The sequence below is a fragment of the Esox lucius genome, chromosome 6, assembly GCF_011004845.1.
Source record: "Esox lucius isolate fEsoLuc1 chromosome 6, fEsoLuc1.pri, whole genome shotgun sequence".
Classification (NCBI taxonomy): Eukaryota; Metazoa; Chordata; class Actinopteri; order Esociformes; family Esocidae; genus Esox; species Esox lucius.
The window spans coordinates 22,649,943-22,671,717 of record NC_047574.1 but is presented as its reverse complement, the minus strand read 5'-3'; the positions used below and the strand labels follow the sequence as shown (position 1 = coordinate 22,671,717).

Sequence of the window (21,775 nt, the reverse complement as noted above, 5' to 3'; positions counted from 1 at the left end):
GTGTGTGCTCTACAGGATGTGAGCATGCTCCATGTTGTTGAGGGCTATAAAACTGACCACCAAATCATCCTTCTGCAGAGTTAACAGAAGATGGCTTTCGCAGGTGGCATCCCTGTGGTTGAGGGAGGGATTCTAATTAGCTAAATACAGACACATAATCCTCCCAAGCCAAAAGGAGGCAAGCACAGAAGATTGCATTTACTATTAAAAGAATTCCCTCCTCTCCTCCTGGTATATACTCTAACCCTGTGTTCACAGTCCCAGTGAACACCGTCCCCCCCAAGTCCCCCGTTTATCTTGGACCTACAAAACCACAGCCGAGGAGCAGATTGGGACTGAGTCCTGGACCGCAATCAAAGCACAGTGGTCCAGACCTCCAGCTCTTCTGGACTGACCACAGCTTGGCTTTAGTACTGTACCCAAGGGGCCACACATTTTTCTTTCCTGAAACAGCCAAAATAGGGTCTGACCTCCAAAGAAGAATATTTGGATATGTAGGTTCGTGCTATGACTGTACGACTTGCTGGTGTGTTGCTGGGATTCACACGAGGCTGATGGGTAATGGTTGTCACAACCCCGGGTGGGAGAGACATGGACGCCTAGGATTTCCTTGACTCATCCCTCTCTAGTGACTCCTCCAGCCCAATCAGCCTCCTGCAAGATAAACCTGGGTCGGTAGTCAAGTGTGTAACTAAAACTCTCCAGAGCCGTTCAGAAATGCTGCTATGGGACTTAAGGTGGTAAGAAAAAAATTATTTAAACTAAACGGTGGTGAATAGGTGTACAATTTTCGAGGAATAAAGGAAGGATGGTTGGACTGCAGACAGGGCCTGTTTGACAGCTAGATTGAATTATGTCGAGTGGAGATCAAGAGGAAGATGGAAAGTGTTCTGACCTGTCACATCAGCTTCAGTGGCTCTATCTCTCTATCTGTCTCTTTTGTCTCTGTCGCTGATGACGCAATGCTGTTTCTTAGAGCTGTCTTTTGTTTTCCTGTTGTTTTGTGACACAGGACACGCGGGTATGCTGAGTGTTTGTGTGTGTGTTTTTCTTTTGCAGACGTTGATGAGTGCTTGGTAGGCACCAGGTGTGTTGGTGGCTCCTGTAAGAACAGCCAGGGTTCCTACCGATGCCAGTGTGACAGTGGCTACCGCCTGCAGGCAGACACCGACACGTGCCTGGGTTGGTAACACTCTCTGTCAAACAACTGCATATCCTGTCAGTGTATTATGTTGATCACGATATCCTGAGGACAAAATTCAAGGACGGCTTCTGTGTTCAGTACGTTGGTGTATAGGTGAGACTGGGGATGGTTGTCACACCTTTGACCAATTTTGGATTTTTACAATCGTACAATACTAATTTGGGTGTTAGTAGAAAGCCTAAGGTTTCAAACACACTCTGTCATCAACCTACTCCGTAATAACCGGCTGCCTGTGAGGGTTGGATATCACCCAGTCTGGGGTTGTTTGTCCTTTGTTTTTCGTTAAATTATTGAACAAGATTTTGTTTTGACCGAGTAGTGTGCGAGTGAGCAATAGTGAAGGAATTTCTTAAGCACAAACAGTATATTGTGACAGGAAGTAATATTGTCAGTTAGTGCCAAGCAACCCCAACGTCAACATGACACTTATCTTCAAGCCTCCACACACTACACAACCCACCCAGGACATCGAGTGACATCCACTGTGGCAACTCACCCTGGTCTCCTCTGTGTTGACCTGGTGTTTACTGGGCTACTCTGGTGCTGTGTTCTCCCAGATGTCGATGAGTGTGCCGAGTTGGGCCAGAGTATCTGTGGGGCGTGGCAGTGTGAGAACACGGAGGGGTCCTATAGGTGTGTCGTGGACTGCCCCCCTGGACACCACCGTGGCCCTGATGGCAACTGTGTGGGTGAGTTTGCATCGTGGGGGAATGAAAAGCAAACGCCTCAGCCATGTGCATTTTCCACTGCTTCAAGTTGTCGCCAAATCCATTCCATTGCTTTAGTGCCATTCAAATGTCTTGCCTTGCAAACTTCTTCCAGCCATGTCTTTCATTTTACCCTTCTTTATCCAGACCTTCTTGAATCCTTCCACCCTTGTTTAGGTTAAGGTTTTTGTTTAGACTGTCGGGGTTGACCTGTGTTCCAGCTCGTTAAGTGTTTACTCAGCTCCGCCAAGACATGATTACTCATTCTGTCTACCACTGTCCATTCTCTATTCGTAGTACAGTAGGGCTGCAATGATTCGTTGATTTAGTCCACTTATTTGACTAGTAAAATCTGTCGACTTTTGTTTCACACTACGTTGCCCCCATTAGCTTACATATGCTTGGCAACACTGTGTGGCAATATTTCAAGACGAAAGTGAGGGAGGAATTCTGAGACTAAAATAAATAATGCCAGCCATACTTCGCCTCATGGACTGAATCAGATTTCGCCATGGACACTTCCATGACTGACTCCTTGATCCGACAGCATACCAGATCAAATGCTGTTTGGGTGTCAGCATCTCTGAAAATACAGCTCCGTAAAAAATTAAGAGACCACTGCACCTTTTTCTTTCCTTTCCTAAAAAATTGAAAAGGAAAGTTTTGAGTGCGGAACAGAAGTGTTCAATTTGCAGTGGTCTCTTAATTTCAACCCTTCTGTTTCTCACTCAAAACCTTCCTTTTTGACTTTTTTGGAAAGGAAAGACAAAGGTGCAGTGGTCTCTTAATATTTTCTGGAGCTGTATATACTTTATATAACACCATATTACACCTCAAATAGGCTTACTCTTGTTTGGACCCAGTCCTTTCAAACAACGCACAAGTCAGTTCGGCTATTAGCCACTATAACCATGTTAGCTTTAGCTTGGGGCAAGAGGGCTGTGTAGTTGCCTCTTTGTAAGTTTGCTATCTATTACTACATTATTTTTATAACATTATTTTCATGAAATGTGGACGAAAAACATTAGAAGAGACTATAGTCACATAGATTACTCAATCATTGCTAAGAAAAATGTACAATGGTCATTGCGTTTTCAGTGTGGTTGTATAAACTAATTAACTCATTGATGATCTTATTTGAGAAGAGCAGTGAACATTTTAATTGTATGTGTGAACTGTCTGTACTGTATAATATGTGTGTCCCTGACATCCCTTTCCAGTCTGTTAGTTTGGTCTAGTTCTTCTTTAATTAAAAAGCCCCTTGCCACAGTGACATCCCATTCGGGGAGTATACTCAATTTGTAGGTGGGAAAACAACTGCTCAAAGCTAATTAACTTTTGATGTTAGTCTGTATGTCTCACTCATACATTTCCACCCTGTTTGGCTACAGTACATTAACGAAAATTAATCCTGTTTCATAATTCAAAAATATGTTTGATAGAGGAATTCAAGTCCTGATCAAGTGTTCATTCATCATTATTCTGACTCAATATTGCTCACTCTCAGGTCTGTAGCTAACCTAGCCTTGATATGTCCTCTCTGTTAGGAATATGCGCAGGGTAATGTCTCTAACAAGGTGGAACTGTTAGAACATATATGAAACAAATCACTATATATTTGTATTGAAGAAATTAATTGATGATTTATTTATATTTTGACATACATTTTATGTGAAATTACATTTGGTATTGTTTTATCAAAACAATGAAAAGCCCTACTTCTTTTTGTGTTCATATTTGAATGTACATCTAAGTCTTTGCTGGGTTTTTCTTGCCTTAGTGTGCTCATGGAATGCCTTTGCCTCGTCCTGACACAGCAAAGATTTTGCCCTGTGGGGCTGTTCATTGTCATCCCAGTAGCTCCAAGGAGAGAAGCTCTTTAAATCCAAGACGGCTGCTCAATGGCTGTACTTCCCCTGACCCTGTGTCCAACTACCAGCTAACTAACCCTTGACCCATGTCCCCGGACCTTCTGCAGATATTGATGAGTGCCAGGCCAACGGCGCAGCATGCGGCAGTCACGGCTTCTGTGAGAACACTGTTGGATCCTTCCGTTGCCTGTGTGACCGTGGTTACCAGGAGTCCCAGGAGGGCTTTGGTTGTGTTGGTGAGTGTGTGTGTAGGGGGGGGGGGGGGGCTGAGAGGGCGATAAACAAAGCAGTACACGGTAATTTTTTTCTTTCCTAAATTGACCATCTGTTTTTATTACAGTTATGTTTTTTTATGTACTGCACGGTGGGCAACTGCTTTGACTTGCAGGGGTGACCAACATAAACCCCGGCTCAAGATCATTTCTACAAGGGGGTTTAATCTGTCCCATGGTAGTTGAAGAATTTATTCTGGGGGTTTTCTTTGGGGGAGAGGATAATTTATTAATGTATGTACAATTTATTGACTGTGTACCGCTTGCTAATAATCACTGGAATGAAAGCTAGACAGTCTGGGAAAATCTGAAGGTTTACGTATTTGCATATTTTGAAGGCAAGGAAATATAAATGATTTTCAGTACAACCCTCCAGGACTTGTTGAGGACTGAATATGGGCCTTGGAGGCAAAACTAGTTTGACATTAGCTTTAGCTATAGTTTTCCATGGCATATTGTTTTGCTCATCGTCTTTATATTTTTGTTGTATACTCGGAAGTGTCTTTTTAAAGTTATTTTATGTGTGCTAATTATTTACAAGGCTTTGACTTTTCTTTCCTGGTGAAATCATTTCCACCCTCTTAAAACCGAACTGCTAGATGCTGATCACTATAACGTCTGCTCCTGTCTTGAGACAACTCCAACAGGGTTGTCATGACAAGTGAATGACAGCTTGCTCTCATAATGAATATGCTGGGCAGTCTGCCATGGCCGTATCTGCCTACCTATAATACCTACAGCAACCTTTTCATCTAAAAATGTAATTTATTTCCTGATTCCCCAGCAGCTACTCCTTTAGCCAATGATAAGCATGAAGAGGCACTTGCAAACCAATAGGAAGTATGATTGAGTGGATTTTCGCTGACGACTGTTTTCTCTGAGGTTGGTTGGTGGTGGCAGTGCTATAAACATGCGCCTCATGGTTTTCTCTCCAGATAGTATACGCGTTGTGGATATTAAATCAAAGGCGTGCATGTGATGATGTGGTGTGGGCCATATTGAGGCCAGTTTATGGGACTTAAAATACAGCTCTCTCATTTGGACAGCAGTTTTCCCACTTAGCGAGGGGTAAAAAAAAGATGGCAGACGCGTCACCGGTCATTTGATTGATGTGACCATTTATTTTCATTCAATTTTTAGGTTTAGTGCGCGCTGTGATGTTTTAAACATATCCCCTCGTGTCTGCGCTGTTCCTCAGACCCTGGGATTGGAAAACCCACTGGAGCTTATACCCCAAGGCCCGCCGTCCTTTTCACACACACTCCTGCGCGCGCACATTGACACACACGGTAACAGACACACACCGTCGCGGTGAAGGTAATGGAGCTAGAGCCATGGAATGCGAATGGCCACAGCCGCGGGAAGATGTTCTGATCAGGAGGTGCGCCCCCCCCCCCACACACACACACACACACAACTTTACAGCTTCCGAACCCCCTGACGAGACTCTGAAAGTCGCTTTTACGAGTCTTTCGGCTGGAAGAGGTGCGCTTCGTTCACGTATAAAGGGTGTCATGCTATTCAGATCTGTTCAGCAGCCCCTGATGTAAAATGTCTTCCATCTTTGCGTTCCTGGTTTTAAGTTCAAGCCTTTGGATCCTGTCTGCTTATCCTATCTGGAGAGAAATTGCCTTAGAGTATAGAATTTCTTTATACACCTTTTGATTTGGATTTCAACATTAAAGCTGCCTGAATCAGATCTATAGAGTGCACTCAGTTTTCTTTCTTGATGTAATGAAGCCTGCTGTGTGGTCGACTAGGTTATTTCAAAGTCTATAGCTTTTTCTAGTCAGGGCGATGGCATGGCTTGCTGTCAGTGATGCGTGGCTTTCATTTCAGCCCCAGGGTGCAATGGAATCAAAGGTAAGAGTGTTCTGTCAGAAATTCCATCCCTGCTACCAAATCAAACCTCAGATAAAACCATCACCGTGGACTGATGTCTTTGTCAGCCACGCCAGGGGGCATTCTTCCACAGACCCTCAGAAAACCAGTGCTCAATCAGCTAAGCTCTGAATGCTGTTGTGTTTATGGCTATCAATTTCATACTCACCATTTGGGGGGGTTTGGGAGGATTATAATCAGAGGGAGAGCCAGGGAGTTCATGTTTTTTGGACAAGCTGAGGAATTGGAGCTCGTTTGTCTTAGTGGTTTCCTTAACTGGGACCATCTTTTCCAATTTCCTCCTACAGAAAAGCCTGTCAGAGTGTTGAAAGTGGGTCGCAGGCACTCTCATATTGAAGTTGAGGAGCACTGACTGTAGCCAGACCTCCCCTCTGACCTGTGCACAGACACACACACACCCGCACAATGTAGTCGTGTACAGAAAAACTTTCACACACGTTCAGTCCCTGCGATGCACACACGCAGTCACACACAAACACAGATACGATCTCTCTTGCTTAATCTCGCACAAAGACGCTCTGTCTGCACCTTGGCAAGTGTCTGTGGGTCCCGCCCCAGGCCAGCCTTGTACAGCCATCTCCCTTCCCCTGCCTGCCCATCACTCTACTATGATGTGAACAGATGGGCTTGCGTTCCCTCCCAAACTATGGGATGAGGTTCGTCATCAGCCGCTCCTTGTCTCCTCTCTTGGTTTGGGTTACCGAGGCCAACGCTCCCCTGATCTTCTCTCCTGGTTCTGGGTTTCAGAGGCAAATGTTCCCCTGATCTCTCCTGGTTCTGGGTTCCCGAGGCAAATGTTCCCCTGATCTCTCCTGGTTCTGGGTTCCCGAGGCAAATGCTCCCCTCATCTTCTCCCCTGGTTTCGGGTTACAGAGGCAGACGCGCCCCTGATCTTCTCGACTATATGGTGCTTCCCTGATAATAGAAGCTGCTTCAGGGTTTATTGTCTTCATGTTGTGATTTATTGCTGTTTGTTGTGTTTTCTCCCATTTGCGGTTTAGGTTTTCTGCTGGTTTCCTTTCGTGTTACAGTTTGTGCCATTTAACACACTGTCTGACTGTTTTAGTGGCTAGTTTTCTGGATTATTATGCTCTCTTTTCTAGCTATGTTAATTAAGTCGATAAAGCAGGTTGGGGTAGGGTAAGCATTTGGAGCTGAACCCAGACAGTCACGGTGCAGGTTGAACAAAGTGCTCCAGGATCACACCAGGCCGACTGGCTTTTAATGAGCCCAGCATGGTTCGTGCTGAAACCAGAAAAGCAGCAGCAGGTTTTAATGTCACAAATGAATTATAGATTCTCCTCAGTAGTGGGAACGCTTTGAGCCGGGCGACACAGGAAGGTTATAACGGGATCGGGGGCTTTTATCTTTGTGTTTCTTCTTGCTGCATTGTGTTTGTGGGCTGGTAATTAGCTTTTCGATCCATGGTGGCAGATGAATGCAGGGCAGGCCGTTGTGGGAGGGTATGCCAAGCCATCTGTGCTTTGATTCATGCAATGATACTGTCTTTCTGGCCCCTCTGACTGTCTGTTTCTGCCCTGTCACATACAGAATTAACAACAACCAAGTTAACTAGACAGGAAATGATGTTTGCCGATCTGCAGAAACAGAACCACATTTCATCCCTTCTCCTAAATATGAACTGTACTCTGACTTACATTCACATATGAAAACAGAATGTTTACTTTCTGGGCTGCAAAGATGTACTATATAACTAAATTGGTGGTATATAAACCTAAATGCGGAAGGAGAGAATGCTTTGAAATTGAGATTTTTTTTCCCATTCTGCTGAGCAGGAAGAGTCCCGTGAAATACATTTTATATATAATCTCTTAATAGGCTAAATCTGCCTTTTCCATTGTCATTCTGGACTGGCCCTTTTCTCCTTTTAATGCTCCCCTATTGCCACGCACCCACTCTCCTTTTCCCAGCTCTCTCCTTAACACTTTCTAGCTCATTGACAAACTGGCCCACACCCCAGTGTTAAGGACTGGCTATAGTGTTGGTAATACAAAGCAGTTCAGAGCATGTTGAAACCAGGCTGCTTTTTTGTCCCTTTACATTCAGCTATCTCCACGTATGGGTTGATAAATGGGAGTTCATAACTGGAGAGATATTCATGGATGGATGCACTAGTATAACCACAGCCAAAGAAAACTGACATCTTATTGGAGTGTGAAATCGATATTTAAGTGTTTTTCTTCAATGTATGGCCTATTTATAGATTTTGAAAAACATTGACGGATTTCTTAGAAAGTCATTTCCAAGGGTATTTAACCTGCTTCTTGTACAGTAATAGTACATTGCTTAGTATTTTTTATTTATCTTTGTCAGCTAATTGTCCCAGTAACTGAAACTACAGGTCTCAAGTGTGTGGAAATATTTGAATAAAAGGCATTCTGCAAGTTTGCTAACCCTGCTCATTAGTGCTCATCGCTAACCCAGATGTTGTGTTCTCCCTGTAGATGTGAATGAGTGTGATCTGCTCAGCAGTGTGTGTGGCGAGGCCAAGTGTGAAAATACGGAGGGCTTCTTTCTGTGTACGTGCCCCGAATCGGACCAGGAGTACAACCAGATGACCGCCAAGTGCAGCTCTGTGCCCACAGGTGACCCACACCTTGCCTGAACACAAAGCAAAGCTTAAATTAATGTTCATTCAATGCAGTTGTATTCAAATAAAGGAGTATGGGATCAAATTACATTCACGTCCACACTTTAGTGGTTATAATCTTGGTGAGATTCCATTGTGTGAATCTCACATCATTAATAAGGGTTTTATAGGGAATCTTGAGTAGGAGCGAGTTGTCTCTGTAGGCCTTATTAACCTTTAACACAGCAGATTTCAGTTTGAATGGAGTGGTGGACTGATGAATGAGGGGACCTGGCTTTGTGGTTAATACCAGGGCCCCGGGCTAAGGGCCTCCTCTGCAGGTCTGGAGGACCCAATCTCTGCCAGAGTGTAAACCTCTAATGAGCCACTGTGCCAGATGTGTGTCTGTCTGGTAGATGTATAGCACAGAGCTTTAGGTTTGGTCCCAAAGCTCTACATTAACCTCGGCTCTTCGTCCAACTTAACTGAATGACCTCAGTTCTGTTATTTATTATTTTACCAAGACAGTTGACTGAGAACACATTCTCATTTACAGCAATGACCTTGGGTTACATCCCTTGCTCACGGACAGAAGGATATACGTATTTTTTCACTTTGCCAGCTTGGGGATTCAATCTAGAAACTTTTTGGTTACTGATCAGATGCTCTAATCAGTAGTCTAGCCGCATCATCCGTTCTTTTCTTACCTGTGAAAATATTTTCAAATATTTTCTATGTTAGGTATTATGGCATGCTCTGCACATATAACTACATAAGATGGATATTAGTATTAATGTTTTAGATCTAAAAATATTTCCATGTCAAAGTAAAAGCGGAACTTTTCTGATAATGGGCCGTAGGAAGGGCTCCCCAATGGCACAGCGTTCTAAGGAATAGTTTTTCAGTTCTGAGATGTCCACTGAAGTTGAGCAACATGCTCAGGGGGAGCGTGTCATGATCTTCAGCTCTCCAGATATTGTTGGGAGGTACTGATCAAACAAGTTCATAACTATAATTACAAACCCGATTCCAAAACAGTTGGGACACTGTATAAATTGTGAGTAAAAAAGGAATAATGTACAAATCTCATAAACTTATATTTCATTCACAATAGAATATTGATAACATATCGAATGTTGAAAGTGAGACATTTTGTAATCTCATGCCAAATATTGGCTCATTTTGGATTTCATGAGAGCTACATATCCCAAAAAAGTTGGGACAGGTAGCAATAAGAGGCCAGAAAATGTAAATGTACAGATAAGGAACAGCTGGAGGACCAATTTGCAACTTATTATGTCAATTGGCAACATGATCTTAAGGCCGTCTGACGGCACTGCATCACATACAGGAATGATACTGTAATGGAAATCACAACATGGGCTCAGGCAGAAGCTTCCAGAAAACATTGTCGGTGAACACAATCCACCGTGCAATTCGCCATTGCCGGCTAAAACTCTATAGGTCAAAAAAGAAGCCGTATCTAAACAGGATCCAGAAGCGCAGGCATTTTTTCTGGGCCAAGGATCATTTAAAATGGACTGTGGCAAAGTGGAAAAGTGTTCTGTGGTCAGACAAATCAAAATTTGAAGTTAATTTTGGAAAACTGGGATGCCATGTCATCCGGACTAAAGAGGACAGGGACAACCCAAGTTGTTATCAGCGCTCAGTTCAGAAGCCTGCATCTCTGATGGTATGGGGTTGCATGAGTGCGTGTGGCATGAGCAGCCTACACATCTGAAAAGGCACCATCAATGCTGACAGTTATATCCAAGTTGTAGAACAACATATGCTCCCATCCAGACGTCGTCTCTTTCAGGGAAGACCTTGCATTTTCCAACATGACAATGCCAGACCACATACTGCATCAATTACAATGTCATTGCTGCATAGAAGAAGAATCCGGGTACTGAAATGGCCAGCCTGCAGTCCAGATCTTTCACCCATAGAAAACATTTGGCGCATCATAAAGAGGAAGGTGCGACAAAGAAGACCTAAGACAGTTGAGCAACTAGAAGCCTGTATTAGACAAGAATGGGACAACATTCCTATTCATAAACTTGAGCAACTTGTCTCCTCAGTCCCCAGACGTTTGCAGTCTGTTACAAAAAGAAGGGGGGATGCCACACAGTGGTAAACATGGCCTTGTCCCAACTTTTTTGAGATGTGTTGATGCCATGACATTTTAAATCAACTTATCTTTCCCTTAAAGTGATACATTTTCTCAGTTTAAACATTTGATATGTCATCTGTGTTGTATTCTGAATAAAATATAGAAATTTGAAACTGCCACATCATTGCATTCTGTTTTTATTCACAATTGTACAGTGTCCCAACTTTTTTGGAATCGGGTTTGAAGTTAGGCTACCACAAATTTGAGGAAAAAGGGGGTAAGAATGGGCAATTGGATACGAAACCTTCTGAACATGTGATGTTACAAGCATTCACAGATCAGTGTGTTTTTGTGTGTGCATGCATGTATCAATTTTCGGTGACCAGTTTTGGCTCATCAGTGCCTCTTCTAAAGCCAAGAACGTGTCTTTGAACCATTTGCTGTCACATGCACAGCTGGAGATGCGATGGAACACTAGCATTGACCTATCAATGTGTAACAGCTTCTTTCCTGGCCTGTTGTCCCCAGCATCTCCAGTGGACAGGAAAGAGTGTTACTACAACCTAAACGATGAGAACCTGTGTGAGAACGTCCTGACCGGAAGTGTCACTATGGAGGAGTGCTGTTGTACGCTGGGGGCAGGCTGGGGCGACAACTGTGAGGTGCACCCCTGCCCCGTCCACGGCACGGGTGAGGCAGCAAACACACAAAATACACATACACACACGCGCACACATACACACACGCGCACACATACACACACACACGTACACACTGAGCTTTTTTTTCTATCTTTTTGGGGACCGGAAACACAGAAATCCATGACCATCTCCTTAAACTTAACCTATATAATCCAACCTTTATCCATAAACCTCACCTATCCCTGTTCCTAAACCCAATCCATAATGACATAAAAGTAACCACAATTAGAACACTGTGCCCAACTGTATGTTTTACCCTAAGCCCAACGCCTAAGCCTTAAATGGTGTTTGTCCTAATGAGGACCAGCCCAAAACCTGCGGGGGACCTATTTGTCAGGTTTTACTATCCACATGTTCACGTAGACCTGAATCACACACAGGTGAATCACACATACACACTTATTACATCATCCATCTTTTCAACAGACCAGTTTTCCCAGATGTGTCCAGCTGGGAGAGGCAGTGTCCCTACTAGTGACACTGTGTTCGGAGTGACCGCTGGCCAGAGTTATAAAGGTATGTGAATTCAGAGGCCCATTATAGGCTACACAGAGCCCTGGCTCATAGCCGTTTTAGGAGAGTTCTGTGAGAACAGTATGAACATGGAGGTAGCAGCGATGGCCCTGTGGAACTGTGGTGCTGAGATGCTGATATTGATGTAGTCACAGCTGCCTCTCTCCCAGGCAGACGCGGGTGCCTGCTATTGTATGAGCATGCGTGTTGGCGTGGGTGTCTGTTCTCATTCTTTAAGCATGTGCTCTTGTGCGTGCGTGTGCGTGTGTGTCTCTCTCGCTGTGGTTTCTTTCAGCCTTGGAGTCACTGAGCAGAACTGTTGAGACATATGACCTCCACATGTTCTCCGCCTAACACATCTTCTCCTCTCACCCCCGATCTCCTCTTTTGCTCGACCGCTCTCCTCTCCTCCCTGTCTCCTCTGCCAGCCACACAACCCGCAAGCCAAGCTTGTTCCCCTCGCACGAAAGCTAGTTCAGCGAAGCAACGGCCTTAATTCAATAATTTATTACAGCAAAGATAGTCTGGTGGAGAAAGGTTGGCAGCGAGTGAATGTAGTGTATTCTGAGCTGGAGTGAGACGCAGGCTGGGCTGGGAGGTTGCCAGGGACATATCCTGAGCATCAGTCTGGATATGTGTCTTCAATTAGCGGACCTGTTTGTACGGCTGATTATGGCCTCAGATGTAGACACCAAAGGTACACACAGCGATGAGTACTTTAACACAGAATTGTTTCTTGCAGGTTTTCTGTTTTTATTTTATTCTTCGTTTCAATTTTTTCTCCTTATCTACAGCTCCTTTCTCTCCTCCCTTGCCTACCCATGACCGTGTCTTGCTGCAACAAACTCCCAACACAATAGGGGCGTTTTGCGACTTGTTTTGCCACTTTTTTCACCCCCGCACCGAAGGTCTGTCCAGGAAGTTAGGCAGATTTTGAGGGGACCAAAGATTAAAAAAAAGAAACAGACTGTCCTCAAATCACTTTGTGTCCAGACAGGGATACCGCGTTTCCTGGACTAACTCTGAGAAGAGAGATGCTCACTTAACCTATAGCCTCAGTTAGTCTGTGTCTGTCTAGCTGTCTGCCTGTCTGCGGTGCTGTTTCTTAGATCATGTTGTTTTCTCTCTCTCCAGACGCCGATGAGTGTGCATTATTTGGCCCAGAGATTTGTAAGAGTGGCTTCTGCCTCAACAGCCCGGGAAGCTACGAGTGCTACTGTGAGACTGGCCTGTATTATGACGAGGTCAAACTGGAGTGCAGAGGTTAGACGAGAGCTTGCTCGCACAGGCTGACTATTTGTTTTGATTTACTCACAACATTATTTTTGATTTGCTCGAATGTTGTTAAAACATCTGAATCAATAGCCCTTAGTCTACTGACACACCATGTCCACCGACCTTTCATTAAACTGTCCACACAGTAAAACCAGTCATTCCCAGTGTACTTGTGTGTTGCCTGGCTGGTGTGTAGGGTCAGGGGGGGGGGGGGTTAGATGGGGTTAGGGCGGGGACATGGGACAGTTACTCAGTAAGCCCAGGCTGCACGTCCCAAACCACCAACCGGCCCACACTGAAGGGCCCCTGGCCACTGGCAGCCAGCAGCGGGATGCCAGCGGGGCCGCCTGCTGTGTTCCGCCACATTTCCATTGGATTATTTGGTCAGCGGGCGGGACTGGGCGGAGGTTCCAGTGGAGGTTTGGCCTTTATCCTGGACGGTCCAGGTTTTACCCCATCATGCCGTTTTGACAAGGGAGACCAACAAAACCAATGCTAGGCCTGTGGAAGTCCTCAGTGGGAGGGGAGAATGCTACAGTATGGAGTGTGTAGTAGTGCTGGATGTGTATTTAAGTTGTATGTCTGGATGGGTGGAACCGTACTGTTGTTTTCATTCATTTCTACTGCAGTTATGAAGCCACAGGCCTGACTTGTATCTAATGCGTTGACTGTGGCTGCATATTTCAGAAATACTCAGGCTTTCTGTTGGGACTTTCATACAATCCAAATGCCCGGTTTATTATTCCAAAAAGCAGTTGAACATAAGTTGTTTTTCTTGAACTAGTTGTAATTCTTAATAAACATGTGTACTGTGTGGCATGCTGTGTACATCTCTGCAGCGCGTCTTCACTGACACATGGAAAACAGATTTGCCCTCTCATTAAAAACGTTTTGTTCTCTCTCTGTGTCCGCCCTCCCCCGGCAGACATTGACGAGTGTCAGGACGAGTCTGTCTGCGTCGGTGGCCAGTGTTTGAACACGCACAGGTCCTTCACGTGTTTGTGTGTGGACTCCATGGTGTGGGACCATGAAACCAAGAGCTGTGTGAAAGCCCCTGACGTGGCAGGTGAGCCCCCTCAGGAGAGAACCGTGCCAAACACAGACACGCACTCGTAATATCCGTTTTTATTTTTGGGGGGGGGGGCAAGGCTTATTCAGTGTCCTTCCCCCGGACATTGTAGACCGTGTCCCATCCACGGAGTGCTTTCCGTGGCGCCGTAATGATTGTGATCGAGATGAGTGACTCTCTGTTGCAGAGCAACACCACCTGAATCCCACCTACCAGAATATCTGCTGGCAGAAGGTAACTGAGTCCCTGACCTGCACCCACCCCCTGGAAACACGGAGGACCACGTACACCGAGTGCTGCTGTCTGTTTGGAGAAGCCTGGGGCATGGACTGTGCCCTGTGCCCCATGAAAGGCACCGGTACAGAAACAATTACTTCTTTATTATTATTCAATGTAAACCCATGGTTTAGACACTGAATGCAGGTTGCCCTGAAAGCTGTGGCATGGGAGATGTTCCAGGGGTATGAACAATTAGACTGTTCATCTATATTTTACTGTTCTGTTTGTAATGGTCATGAGGGACATTGGGGGTTTGTGGTATAGGGCCAATACACCACTGTGAAGGGCTGTATTCAGGACCTGGGTAATCCCCTCATACTGCCCTTTGCTGTGGCCGTATACACACACCCTTGTGCCTTATTGCTTAGCTGTGAACAGACCCAACTCTGAGGTAAATGCTTTTTCATCCAGTCTCGTGTGAGGTATATTCTAGAAGCCCATATACCATACTGTAGTTCAGCTGATTTCACAGTGATGTTGCCTATCGCTTGAGGCAGAGCTGTTTCTTACTGTTAGGGGGCCGGACGCCTCTGACTGCGCTGCTGTGGCGGAGGGCTGCCATGTACATTACAGGACCTGTGGACTGGAACATGTTGGGAGCGTCCTCAGAGACCAGTGTTTCAGGCCAAAGCAAGCTGGAACTGGTAGAGTTGGGGGTTTTTTGGGGGAGGGGGGGGTGATTCCCCAGCAGTTAGACATGGAATTTGTTGCTTCACGTGAGAATGATGTTGAACCGACCGTTTAGTATGTGCGGTTGACAAGTCACAAGAGCTTGGTTCGAGCTCCCCGGGAACATGGCGTTGAGACTTAGCCCTACAGCTGCTCTTCATTCAGGTTGCACGCTGTCTTCTCAAAAGAGGTTTGGGCATATCATTTTCATGTCACTGAGCAACACTGACAGAATCCAGAGTTCTGCATTATATTCGTAGTGGCACGTCGGGGTCATTTATTCAGAGAACACTTAATTAGGCTTTCGACGACTTTTGCGGCACGCCCTTCGGTGTTTCGCGCTAACTTCTCGTCCAGCGTTAGCCAACTCGCTGTTTAACTGACTTGCTCAGAGCCAGGTGTGTAAGGTGTGTAAATTCAACCCCTGCTCTCCGTTGAGAGGCCTGAACAGAACACGCACTCATTTGTTCTCATCAGCCCCATCTAGAACGTTCCACGGTCCCTCTCTGATTCGTTTCCTGTGTAGACGTTCTTGTGGGAGCAGGCAGAGTCAGACAGGTGTACGGGATTAGCAGGGGACTGTAGGGGATGACTGGCCATGGTGTGCTGATGAAAGGCTCCGGGTTAGGTTCCCACAGAACAGTAACCAATGAGGAGGGAGCCCAGAGCAGGTGCTATCCTGTGGTGAGTTGAAGGTCCCATTCAGAAGGGAAGTGGGCATCCAGTCACAACCTGAGCATTCAGTTCAGTGAAATATCCCCTTGTCTGCTAAGCCGAGTGATGAAGCCAATGGAATTTCTTAGATGAACCCATGGAAGTGCTGACATTTTGATGAATGCACCGGTTCTTAAAATCACAGAAATGTAATGTGTTATCAAAAATGCATTTATGTCTAAATTATGTATTCCTCAAATATTATGTGCTCCATCTGTAGTCAGAAAGCTTCCTCTAAGTCGCTCTCCCTCTTTGTTTCAGATAGCTGTATGTCTCTCACTGTATGTACCTCACTCTCCTCTCTCTGAAGGCCTTGTCTCAGTTTCTCTCTTTCACTCTAGTCTCTAAAGGCCACGTCTCAGTCTTTCTGCCCCTTATCTCTTATTTCTTTCACAGAGGACTATGCCTCCATGTGTAATGTGCCCATGAGTGGAGGACGGGGGCGTCCGTACGGTCCCGATGCGCTCGTGGCTGGGCCCATCCAGGAGTATGGCCTGGACTATGAGCCTGGCCCCAACCAGCCCGGCACCCTGCCCTTGTACGACCACGAGGAGAGTAAGTGAACCAGTCCTACCACACTATACCACACACTAATGAATTGCTATCAGGCAGATAGAGGAGAGGCAATGGCAAACTGCCTATTCTCTCAAGTATAGCCCTTTGCTGTCATCGTGTGGTCATATGAGGTACTACATGTCATGATCTAACAAAAACACTGTATGGAGGCAGAAATAGTAGTTACAATGTCTGTATTTTCCATGTAGCCAAGTTCTTCCAAGATCCTTTTATCAAAGTTGTTATCAAATATATTGATAAGATGTTCATCTAAATCATGCTTTTTAAATGTGGAGGTCAATATTTTATTTGTAATTAAAACATTTGAGTCATTGCACTGTGGTGTGCATTTTTAAGTCACAACATTCACCCAGTGCATATGTTATTATTGCTCATCCCTGTGCCCTGTATCCATCCTGCAGATCCGTACAATGCTTTTGAGGGCTTGCGAGCGGAGGAGTGTGGTATTTTGAACGGCTGTGAGAACGGGCGCTGTGTGCGGGTACAGGAGGGATACACCTGTGACTGCTTCGACGGCTACACCCTAGACATGTCCCGCATGGCGTGTGTAGGTAAGAGAAAGCTGGAGATGGTGCACACACACCCACACACACACACTGTGCGGACCGGAGAAAAGTTGTCCTCCTCAAACCTCTACCGTGAAAGTCTATCATGCCTGTTGTTAATGATAGGTTCGTTTGTGCACAAGGCATAAAGCGTGGCTGCGTTTTTGTACAGATGATTTGTAAGGATTCAGCAAAGTGATGCCCCAAGGTAACTGTCTTGATACTGTACATGAATACATTCTGCTACCATGTGATGGCCGGTGACAATCCAGTAAGAAACTCTTACAAAAACATTTAATAGTTGGATCAGTTCTGTTAGATTTCATAGCAGCATTTCTTTCTTTTTGCAAGTCCTATGTCATCAGAATGATGAAGTACAGATTCAGTACCTTTCCCTTTATGTATGCTGAAAGACAGCAGTTAAGGGTGGTTTAGGGTGCAGGCATAGTTCTCTGTGTGTTTGAAGTGAGTCCTGGTAAGAGACAGGTCGGTAAGAAAGTTCGAATGGTGTTTATCTCAGGCACCAATTCTGGAGATTATTTTTCTTTTAAACATTCACTTAAACAATTAACTGCAGATGTATTCCGGTCATTTATGCTTGTGTTTATGCTAGTAATACCTACAGTAAAAATCTTACATAGGGCCCCTTTAAAGTAACTGTTCTTGTTCTGTGAAATGAAGGCTATTCCATGCGAGAAATTGCCAAGACACTGAAGAACTCCCTTCACCGAACAGTGCAAATTGGCTCAAACCAGAATAGAAAAAGGAGTGGGAGACCCTAGTGCAAAACTGAGCAAGAGGACAAATACATTAGAGTGTCTAGTTTGAGAAAGAGATGCCTCACAGGTCCTCAACTGACAGCTTCATTAAATAGCACCCACAAAACCTATCGTCAACAGTGAAGAAGTGACTGGGATGCTGGCTTTCTAGGCAGAGTTATAAAGAAAATGCCATATCTTAGAATGGCTAATAAAAAGAAAAGATTAAGATGGCCAAAAGAACACAGACGCTGGACAGAGTGATATTGTGTTATGGACAGACAAATCTAAGTTTATGGTGTTTGGATCGCAAAGAAGAACATTTATGAAATGCAGACCAGATGAAAAGATGCTGGAGGAGTACTTGACGCCATCTGTCAAGCATGGTGGAGGCAATGTGATACTCTGGGGGTGCTTTGTTAGGGGTGAAGTGGGAGATTTGTACAGCGTAAAAGGGATCTTAAAGAAGAAAGGCTATCCCTCCATTTTACAATGCCCTGCCATAGCCTGTAGATGGTGCTTGATTGGAGCCAATTTCCTCCTACACCAGGATAATGACTCAAAGCACAGCTCCAAACAATGCAAGAACTATTTAGGGAAGAAGCAGTCAACTGGTATTCTGTCTGTAATAGAGTGGCCAGCACAGCGACTGGATCTAAACCCTACTGAGCTGTTGTGGGAGCAGCTTGACTGTATGGTACGTCAGTAGTGCCCATCAAGTCAATCCAACTTGTGCAAGGTGTTTCAGGAAGCATGGGGGAATCTCTCCAGATTACCTCAACAAATTGACAACTAGAATGCCAAAGGTCGGCAAGGCTTTAATTGCTGCAAATGGAAGATTCTTTGACAAAAGCAAAGTTTGAAGGACACAATTATTATTTCAATTAAAAATAATGATTTCTAACGTTGTCAATGACTATATTTCCTATTCAAACTAATTTAATTTATGTTTTCATGGAAAACAATGACATTTCTCAGTGACCCCCAACTTTTGAATGGTAGTGTGTATATATATATTTAATATTTATGTTTAACCGAAAACACACCAGAGTAGCTAGATGTTTAGCACCAAAACAACAGTCTGGCTGCTGTGGGACAGCCAGAAAACAAATGCCAGAAAATCTAAATGTCCCCTAAAAATGTCTCCTCAGTTTAATGATCCTTTGGTTTTATCATGTCGGGCCAGCTCAAAAGATCCAAAGAATTTGGCAGTTTATTCAATTCAATATGGTGCTGCTGCTGATTCCTATCAACTCCTATCCATATCTAACAATATTGATTTTATTGCAGCCTTGCTAACTGGGTGAACAGTGTTCTGAATTGGGTAGCCACACAGCCATGCTTTTATTCCATTCCAGGTCCAACAGAGGTTACTTATAACACTTCCCTTTTCCTTCTGTTATTTGATGATGCTGCTTGTTCAATGCAGATGTTGATCTAATCCAGGCAGCTTTTTTCTGTGACGATTGCCGTGATGACTGACTGAATTAATATAATTTGTTTACTTTTGCGTAATCTGTGAAGTACATAATATAGATGCCACATCTATGCCAACAAGTTATTTGCAAGGGTAGCCAGAAGAAAGCCTCGGCTATCACCAAACCACAAACATAAGTGCCTGGATCTTATTGCTAAATGTTATTAGAACTTTGATTTGAACCAGGTTCTATGGCCTGATGGCACTAAAAGATTTTTGTAAAAAGAGCCATGTCATGCAGAATATATCCTTATCTTCACTGTGAAGTTTGGTGATGGATCTGTGATGTTCTGGGGGTCCTTTACTTCCAAAGGCCCTGGGAACCTTGTTTGGATGTATAGCAGTTTGAACTCTACCAGGAGTTTTTAGGCCACAACCTGTCTGACTTTGTTGGGAGGGAGGCTAAAACTGTTTCATTGTTGGATCTTCCAGTAGGGCAATGATCCAAAGTGTACCTTTACATTTTTAAGAGACTATAGAATGGTTTTACAATGGTGATCACAGCGCTTAACCTAAATCCCATTGAAAACCTGTTGATTGAGCTGACAAGGAGACTCCTCAAGTGAGGACCAAGGACTCTGGGAAGTTTCTGTAAAGAGGAATGGTTTTATCCCTTCCCATTTGTCCTCCTACCTCATCAAATGTTATGGATGCACAAAGTACTAAATGTAGTGATGCCAATAATTGTCAACCCTAGTGGCTAGGGCCGCCAATGCTTGTGGTGCGGGTTTTGGCATCTGTGCTGCATGATATTGGATTATGTAGTCATTTGGACTCTTCATTACAGAGATATTTGTCGTAAAAACTAGAAGAGACGCAGTCAATCTCTCGTCAACCCTCCGTCTCTCGCTACAGTATCAGGTTCAATACTGATGCTAACAATTTGATGAAATCAAATGCTCTGTTCATTTATTTAGTCTTTATGTACTATGGATGGATTCCTTTACCCCCTTGTATATTCAGTACAGTGTATGTGTGCGGTTGTATTTTATATACTTACATGTACAGCGGACGTTTCTCACATGCCACCTCTACTGTCTCTCACACAGATGTGAACGAATGTTCTGAGCTTAACAACCGGATGTCCCTGTGCAAGAACGCCAAATGTATAAACACGCAAGGTTCCTACAAGTGTGTCTGCCTGCCGGGATACGCCCCTTCTGAGCAGCCTAACTACTGCGTGGCCGATGAACAGGGCACAGCAACAGCGGGCACACAGAGGGAGTGACCCACCACAGCCACTAGAGGGACACCGATAACACACAAAAAAAAAAACTCACTTATTTAATCCAAGCCCATATACTCTGCACTGTATAAAAACACACTAAACAAAACAGCAAAACTATAATTTACTTGAGATGAAGATCCAGTTTAACCTATCATGTGGTGCCTGTGTTGTGCGGTGAAGCACAGCATTGTATAAAATGTATGTTTGTTTTGTCCGTTTTTTGTAAGTTTTACTTTTTATATTAAAAGGAGTTTATGCACGCTTAGAGGAGCATTTGCTCTCCTAATGCAAAGACAAACCCTATGAACTCTTACTGGGGGATTACATTTTCTTTTCTACCCAGTCCAAAACACCTTGTGTGTGGATATTTAATTCAGTGAGGCCAGCCATTTTTTTGCCCTCCCTGCTCTTCCTCTCAGCCTCCCTCTTCTTCTTCCCTGTACGGCGCTGTGGAGGACCGCTTGCCTGGCCATGGATGGAAGGCCATCTTATCTTTGCTCCGTGGCTTCACGCAGAATGCAGTATGCACATTACTGTAATAGAATGTTGTTCATGTGAATTCTTTGAAATAAGCTTTTTCTAGAAATTGTTTAGGTATTAATGTTAAATGCAAACTCAAAACTACTTCTCTGTGTCTGGGACATTGGACAATAGCACGATTTTTTTTGAATGAATTATGTTTTTTTTTTTTTTTTTTTATCTCTTGCCTGCCCTGTGGAGCAGTCATATTCCCTATGGTTTAGTGATTTTTTTTCTTGAGATATTGTTTTATTTCTTCAAAATAAAATTAAATGAAGTTTTGCTTTATTATTTTTTCATACTTCAATGGAACCTTTTTCCGCATTTTACTGCAATGTCTAAAAGTCTTGCCAGGTTGCAAAGCTGCTATGGGACAGCCGTGGGAGAAATTTTGTACATTTAAACAGAAAAAACAGTTATGTATTTGTAATTTAGCTCTTGTATGAATATTCATATTACAATGTATATTTAACCCCTGGTAATAAATCACAACTGGTGATATTTATACTGGCTGGTATGTGATGGCCCTTATTAGAAGACACCAATATATATTCACATTGTGGACATGGTTGTATGTCATTATATGTCGCCTGACCACAAAAGCCACAATAATCGGGTCATGTTTACAACAGTGTTTATTGACTATGAAGACAATTGTTGTCATATGTTTCCAACACTAATGTTTGCATATATTAAATTAGAATCATATTCATATTGTTAATGTTCATCATTTTAGTCACATCTGTTATTACCCTGTTATTAGACTCAGGCTCAGAGTAGGCCAGCCACACTT

At 44.0% G+C, this 21,775-nt stretch overlaps 1 protein-coding gene across 6 annotated transcripts in view; it reads left to right on the top strand.

Annotated features, from left to right (window-relative positions):
• Positions 1-21,483, top strand: part of ltbp1 (latent transforming growth factor beta binding protein 1) — a 99,799-nt gene extending 78,316 nt beyond the window's left edge. For all 6 annotated transcript variants that reach the window (XM_020047408.3, XM_013134217.4, XM_020047407.3 and 3 more), the window contains 12 exons: positions 1,060-1,182; positions 1,762-1,893; positions 3,890-4,018; positions 8,422-8,562; positions 11,188-11,349; positions 11,787-11,876; positions 13,008-13,136; positions 14,074-14,214; positions 14,405-14,575; positions 16,276-16,434; positions 16,857-17,006; positions 20,285-21,483. In XM_020047408.3, coding sequence (XP_019902967.2) covers positions 1,060-1,182; positions 1,762-1,893; positions 3,890-4,018; positions 8,422-8,562; positions 11,188-11,349; positions 11,787-11,876; positions 13,008-13,136; positions 14,074-14,214; positions 14,405-14,575; positions 16,276-16,434; positions 16,857-17,006; positions 20,285-20,463 — 1,706 coding nt within the window. In that variant the 3' untranslated portion in view covers positions 20,464-21,483. The remainder of the gene's footprint in view (positions 1-1,059; positions 1,183-1,761; positions 1,894-3,889; positions 4,019-8,421; positions 8,563-11,187; positions 11,350-11,786; positions 11,877-13,007; positions 13,137-14,073; positions 14,215-14,404; positions 14,576-16,275; positions 16,435-16,856; positions 17,007-20,284) is intronic.
• Positions 21,484-21,775: the final 292 nt, after the last annotated feature.